Source organism: Protobothrops mucrosquamatus, unplaced genomic scaffold (assembly GCF_001527695.2).
Source record: "Protobothrops mucrosquamatus isolate PMUCROS unplaced genomic scaffold, P.Mucros_1.0 scaffold269, whole genome shotgun sequence".
Classification (NCBI taxonomy): domain Eukaryota; kingdom Metazoa; phylum Chordata; class Lepidosauria; order Squamata; family Viperidae; genus Protobothrops; species Protobothrops mucrosquamatus.
The window spans coordinates 408297-416053 of NW_015386614.1; the positions used below are offsets into that span (position 1 = coordinate 408297).

At 37.5% G+C, this 7757-nt stretch overlaps 1 protein-coding gene across 2 annotated transcripts in view; it reads right to left on the reverse strand.

The window, feature by feature from the left end:
- Positions 1-6571, reverse strand: part of PLCD3 (phospholipase C delta 3) — a 75149-nt gene extending 68578 nt beyond the window's left edge. The window contains exon 1 of one of the 2 annotated variants that reach the window (XM_015814629.1): positions 6324-6571. In XM_015814629.1, the coding sequence (XP_015670115.1) occupies positions 6324-6444 (121 nt within the window). In that variant the 5' untranslated portion in view covers positions 6445-6571. The remainder of the gene's footprint in view (positions 1-6323) is intronic. The other variant, XM_015814628.1, reaches the window with a different exon arrangement.
- Between the last annotated feature and the right edge of the window lie 1186 nt (positions 6572-7757).

Below are 7757 nucleotides of genomic sequence, written 5' to 3' on the forward strand. Positions count from 1 at the left end.
GGTATCAAAAGCCGCTGAGAGGTCCAAAAGAACAAGGACAGAGGAATAACCCCTGTCCCGGGCCCTCCAGAGATCATTGACCAACGTGACCAATGCCGTTTCCGTGCTGTGTCCCGGCCTGAAGCCCGACTGGTATGGGTCTAGATAGTCTGTTTCATCCAGGTGCCGAGGGAATTGCTGCGCAACCACACTCTCAACACTCTCAATATTCAGCGAGCTTCTCACAAATCTAGCAGTCTGACAAGAGACTAAGAAGTCACTGATTCTATTTGCTGAGTTGCAAATTAGGCTACTAAAATGTCTTAGAGTCAAGCCTTGAAATCTAGCTATTGTATAATTGTTTTTAATATTAAACAGAAAACCTTCTCAAGATCTCATATGAGGACTTGTGGAAAAGAGGAGTACTTGAAAATGAACGTACAATGTGCAACATATTATTTGCGTTGCAATGTGAGAATGCAAATGCACAATCTCATCCATTGACTCTAGTTTAGGTAGGGAGTGCATTCCACGTCACAATGGCTACACATTACAGAATATGATTCTTCATATCCCATCTTTCTAATGATTTCAAGTCATGTAAGAGAAAGGTTCAAAACTTCCATTTGTTCAAGGTTCACACCAGACTTTGTGTAGCACATCAGGACATGGCACAACAAGAATACATTTGATAAGTAGGTTTGCAAAACCCTGGGCTTCACATTTTGCACTCATGCTATTAGGGAATCTGCACACAAATTCTGTTGTGAAGGTATATACGTAGAGGAACGCTTTAAATTACAGATTATAACTGGCATTCTTTCTAACAGTGAGGTTCTACTTGACAAGGCTTGAACTTCAATAAGAGTTTAACCCTGGTTTATCTTTGGATGTAAGACGGGGACAGAAGGTTAAAGTGAGAATGTGTAAAGCATCCCAGAAATAGGCAATGATAAACCACTTCCTTGAAATTGCATGACATTGTTGTAAGTCATCAAGACTTTGGTTTAGGCACCAGTTAGAAACCAGAAGACTCTGAGTTCTAGTCCTGCATTAGGCATGAAAACTGGTTGGATGTTTTGGGCTGTTCATTCTCTCTCAGCTGAAATCACTTTACAGGGTTATTCTTGTGGGGAAAAAATAGAAGGAGGAAGGACTATTAGACATATTTGTCACCTTGAGATGACAAAAATAATAAAGGTTGGATTTTAAAAATTCTTAAAAAGAGAATTCCAATGAAGAAAACTTTACTTTTATCTTTAAGACCATGGCATATAAATATATAGAAAAAGAATGGCTTTTTTAAAAAGGAAAATCATTGAATGAGAACGAAAGTTGCACATTCATGCTGCTTTTAGCCTTGACAAAGCCCTTGCAATATAAGGAGACAACCCTGAATACAACCAGGAAGCTTCATCCTAGAGTTTTTCAGTGTGCTGTATTTTGGATGTAAATTAATATTTCCCTCCTTCCCTTTACAAAGGACATATTAAGCAGCAAGAACAGAATATTCCCTACTACAAGGGTAAAAATTTTGCTGAAACCCCAACTCCCATCAGTCCTTGCCAGAAGGCCAACAAGGTCAATGGGAGTAGAAGTTAGATGAAAGTAAAGTTTATCCAAGAGACAAGAATGAATCACTTAGATCAAGTTCATAAGAACTGCAGATAAGTTGACCAAGCCATAATCCAAAAATAACCTCTACAAATATAAACAATGTTCTACCCCTTCCCCTTGCATCTAATTTTTCTTCTTGCACTTTATAACTGATCATTTGTTCACCAATTTGGAGAGGACTCTCCATCTGTCCTCTGTGTTGTAACCACCCAGCTCATAATCATGTTGTTTTTCTCTGTGGGAAATTTACAGCCTGATTCAAATGTTGCTCAGTCCCACCCTAGTGAGTAGGGCAGTGTTTCTCAACCTCAGCAAATTTAAGATGAGTAGACTCCAATTTCCCTGCCAGCTGGGTGGCAGGACTTCCACATGGACCTCCACATGCTGGCTGGGGAATTCTGGGAGTTGAAAGTCCACCCAGTTTAAAGTTGATGAGGTTGAGAATCACTAGAGTAGAGGAATGGATGCAGATATGCGCAGCCAATTCATAAAAACAGAGGCATTTTGTTCCTCTACAGCAGGGGTGTCAAACTGCCAGTCCGCAGGCCGGATGCATCACGCATAAGCCGTGCCCACTCCAGCTCCAGCAAGGGGGAAAAAATCATAATACGTCATGACATGTCACATGACACGGCAAGTTTGACACCCCTGCTCTACAGTATCTGGAAGCAATTTGTTGAGAGACATAAAATTCCACCAGGTAAAAAAGCAAAGACCATCCTTTCTCAAGTCTTCCTTAAGTGCTCTTCTATCCAGCCTTCCTTATGCGGAATTGAGCTTACACAACTTACTCTTACACTGCCTGTCTTATCATAACTAGGTCACTGTCAGCTGATCTCTCCTCTGCTTCTCTTTGCATTAGCTTGTCACCATCTATGGTCACATATTAAATTTTATCAAGCTAATTTTTTTAACAAGATCCCCAATCATCCTCAACATTTAACAAAGGATTCCTGCAGGCTCCTGTCAACACGTTTCTGCATACATGCCACTAAGTATATATTCCATAAATCCAATTTTCTCCAGAACTATCCCACACAGTACAGAAAGATGGTAACATGAAGACCCTGCCTGAGCTCATTCAGCATGTTAAATAGGGATTAGTAAAACACAATTCCATAATTATGTAAGGTATTTTTATCAAATAAGTAAACCTCATTATGAGTTACATGATGACCTAGTTCCCATAGCTTGCTATAACAATGGATGGGTTTCTACAGAATCACAAATTGCCAACCTTCTTTTTGGTTTAATGTATTGTTTAGCATGAATATGTCTACATCAAAATACTCAAGAGAGTGGCTTCCATCTCAAATCTCAGTATAGCTACATTATAGAGCCAAGAGAATAGAGAAAAATCACTTTTGAAATCTGCAGGTTCAATTATTATTATTACAACTTTAAAGAGCCATCCTGGAGAACACAAAACTTGTCCACAAAGTTTGCCATTGAAGAGTTCACTCTGGGATTCCTCTGAATATCATTGATATTTACTAGATTTTTTTTATCGCACCTTTATTATTTTTTAAAATAACGCAAGGTAATAAACATACCCCATACTCCTTCCTCCACTTATTTTCCCCACAACCACCCTGTGCAGTAGGTTGGGCTGAAGAAGAGTGATTGGCCTGAAGTCACCCAGCTTTCATATATAAGGTGGGACTAGAATTCAGTTTCCTGGTTTCTAGCCTGGTACTGTAACTAATAGACCAAACTAGCTCTTATACACATATAATGGCAACTAGAAAGGAAATGTTTAATGATTTTTTTTTAGCTTTGCAATATCTCTTTCCCGGGGAAAGTGTGTGGCAGTTAGCATCAATTAAACAGTAGATAATAAAGATGAAGTTATAACTCTAATACTTTCAATATTTTAATTTGATTTTTGAGTAAATGTAGAACTTACATTTTTCATCAGCTGAGCTAACAATCTGCTGTTTATTTTATCATTTTAAATACTGTTATTTTTTAGAAATGTTTTAACACTGTTGTTTTGTACTTCAGAGTTCCATTTCCAGAAACTCATATATCTGGTACACAGGAGAAAGCCTTTCCCCTCCCTCCCATGACTTAAAACTTTTCCAGAGGGGAAGTATTTGGCCCTTCCATGATTTAGGAAAATGTGAAAAATGTTCTTTTCCACGAAGCTTTTAATCTTTAGTAGAAAAGGTTTTTGTTAAAAGATAATTATTTGGTTCTAAACTTGACTTAACTTTATATTATTCTGATGTTTTATCGTTTTAATTGCTGTAACTCAGCTTGATTGTTAGACAAATACAAAGATGGGATATATTTCCAATTAATAGTATATTGTGCATGTACATGCATTTGTGTGTATATAATAGCTAAATATAAACTTGATAAACAAAAGCTTCAGTTGGTGCAGAATTCTACAGTATTTGTTGGGTTTTTTTTCTCCTGTTGGAAATAGGGCCATATTGCACTAATCTAGAGGTCCGCAACCTTTAGGGCACCAGGGACTGGTTCCGTGGAGAAAGGTTTTTCCACGGACCGGAGAGTGTGTGGTTGTATATGCTGCCTGCATCCCATTGATGAGGCTTTGCTTGTTTGTGTGGACCTGCTGCTGGCATGCCGTGGCCCGGTACCGGTCCACAGACTGGGGGTTGGGGACCCCTGCACTAATCCATTCTTTCCCAACCTGTTGCCTTCTACAAGTGCTATAACAGCAATTTCGTTGGTACAGTATATGCTGTATATCTTTTGCCTGGGAATTTTTTGGAAGTGGTTGTCCCAATTCACTTACATGGTATCAGGTTGAGGAACGCTATAATAAAAGATGCAAGATTTTAATGTAAGAACCATCAAATCAATATTTAAAGCTGTTTAACGCATCACTGTTTAATGTATGCATTTCATTCATACTTCACAGAAAGTTACTTAAACCAGTTTTCTTTTAATTAAATGTCACTCCTCTTTAGTTTTGTGCTCCATTATATTAATTCTAAGGGAAATTTCATAATAAATATTTTTAAAATCTTTATAATACAGAGTGGTGGCTTTATTATATTCACTTTATTACCTCCATTATCCTCAAGAGCACTATTTCTGAGAAAATAATTTTGAATATTGGAAGGCAATGTCAAGCTTATTGCACATCATCCTGAGCATTTTTTAAATGGATAGGTAATTCATAAATGAATAGGTTAATCAGTTCCCACAATGTCTGGCATGAAATATCTACCCGTAGAAATTAGTTCTTTATCCCTATAAGTTATATACTTAACTTGGAATTACAATGTTTATTGTTAATGCACCCTTTTATTAAGGAATGCTATTAGGAAATAAAAAAAACTTTTCACTGCAAATTATAAAGCTGTACTTTATTAGCTTAGTATTTGATAAAATATTTAATTTTATAGATATATTTTCTGAAAATTTCAATTCCTACATCAACTACAAATTACTGAAAGGAAATTTGAAACCAACTTTTTCTATGTTGCTATTTACTTAGATTACTACCTAACAGATATTACATAATTTAGTGTCCAATAAATTATAGGCATTACAGTTAGAATATACATGGTTGTTGAGATAATGCATCATAAAAAAGAATACTCTACTATTATTTTCCATACTTTAAAGCTAAATTCCTGGAACACCAATTAGTTTCCAGGGTGGACTTTGACAGCATTAGTTTTAAATGGCCCCACATTCCTGTAATAAAAACAACCTGATGCAGGGTTATGTCTTTTCTTAGGAAATTTAAGTACTTCCTTGACTAATCTATTTGAGCTAAATATCTCAAGATTTCCTGAATAAAGATGATAAATCTGCAAATAAAACCTCTTCTCCAGGAACAATCTACTATATACTTTTTGAAGTATCAGTGCAAGAAAGAAAAAGAAAAAACTTTATCATATTCAGAATATATTGGAAGGATACAAAACTGAAATAAAAGAGCATGTTCAGAATCATATAAACATCACAGGTATGTTTAAATGCATATGTTATGAACAGATTCATTCTCTTATAGTTTAAAAGGGTTTACCTCAGTTTTAATTTTGCCTTGCCTTTTATATAATTTCACTGTTAAAAAAAATGAAGAGGTCAAGAAATTATTTTACTCAGTTGATAATACAAAATAACTATTCTCTTTTCACTTATGTCACCCTACTAAAAGAGAAAAGATTGCTCATGCTTTTTAAAATATGTTTTTCTATCTTTTGACTTAAGATCAAGTTATTACACTTCTTTAATTTCCAGTTTGAAATCCAAAAAAACAGAACAAGTCATCCAGCTGTTCTCATTATAAGTTCCTTCCGATTCACATATTTTCCTGGAGTCTCAAAAAACTGGAAATTACTACACCATACGCTAAATAAATATGTGTATGGGAATAAGTTATTCCATTATACAGACGATTTAAGTTTAAAAAAATAACTGTAAACATTTCAAGAGAAAAACAAAATATTTTTATATTTCCCAGGTTTTACACCATAATTTTTTAGCCCTTAATCCATTTGGATTCGGGAGTTATTTGGCTGACGGGGAAATGCACTCTGCAGCCGCTTAGAGGTCCTCTTCTATAGGCTAACAAAACATCCAGGACTGAGCTCTGGCAAAAATGAAAAAAATGACAGGGCTGAGCCCTCACTTTAATCAGCGCTACATCTAAATCCAGTAAAATAACTGGGAAAGATCTCGGAAGGCGCGGCACGCCTTTTCCTCGCTCCGGGGATACCCAGCTCGCCAGGCACTTCACTTACCCAATTTTTTGAACGCGCGGTGTCCCGAGGATTTGGTAGTTCCTCCATGGTGATGGGCAGAAAACTGCTGCTGGTGGTGACAACTTTCCAAGCGGGACTTTTTCCATTTTCCGCAAAACATGGCTGAACTTACTGGCTCCCCTATCCTTCAGTTTGGGGCTGAGGAAGCCCTTTTATCGGCCTGGCTCCCCACTTGCGGGGCAGCCTTACCCTCTAGAGAAGTTCTGCTTGTCCAACCTCCTTTGTGACTCGCCGTTGCTGCGCGCAGATTGCAGAAGCAGAGCTTGCCAGGAATGCTCAAATTACAGCTGAGGCGAAAGTTTTAACTCTTTCCCGCCCGTCGGCTGTCTGGCCGGAGGATCCGCGTTCCGGCTCACACCTTTCCCAGCGGCCGGGAAAATCGATGGTGCCGCCGACATCACCCCAAGAAGTAGCCCTCTTGAATTTCGGGGAGCAGGAAGGGCAACTTCGGGGAAGAAAACAATAAATAAACCATGACTGATTGATTTGCGCCCTGCTACATAATTGGCAATTTTTGCAATTATATTTATAAAATGGGGGATAATTACTCCAGAAGTACTGTAAGCTGTAGTAAGGCCCCCACTTACGCCATTTCCACTTCAACAAACCTTACTCTTCAATGAAACAATATCCCTTCCTTTGATATGGAAAATAAGGCCATAGCACAGGCCTGGAAGAAAGGGGGCGCGGCTTAAAAAGATGGCACTGTTTACCATAATTTACTAAAAGAAAATATAGTTCATGGAGTAAACTTTTTTTATTTGAGTGACACATTTGAAAAGACTCGTGTAGTACCTGATTTGGATTCCCACTATATTAGGTAAATATACTAAGCAGCATGAATCCAACCATCAGCAGATACCCAGGAAAAGACAAGCAAAAGAGAATTGTCATCTTTAGAAACACCATAGAGGGCAAAAATGAGGATCCAAATCAGAAAGAGCTGTATACCCCTCAACCCAACCCAACACACAGATATACACACAACCCTCTGAGTAACTTGAGGAGACACCTACCGAGATTATTTCATCTTTTAAAGGGATAAAAATCCATTTCTTCCAGCACATTCTAAATGAATATAATCAGAAGAGGTTTTGCAGTTTTTTACTTGTGCAAACTTTTACAGCTCCCATCCAAATACAATGCAAACACATGAGATATTCCATTTTTAAGGTTGACTCCAAGTATAGATGTTGAATTCAATTGAGTCTAGCACAAATTCAGTCAAAGATAAGATATTCATTCATGTACCTTGGCACACACTATTTTACAAATGGATTTTGTTCATGCAGGGAAACAGCACCATCTTGAGGCCAAAGACATTTATCTCCCAGTTGTGATCCATATTTATCTGGCGTTTGTAACAATTTATTATAATAGTCATGGAAAAACAAAGAATGAGAACTTTGGACA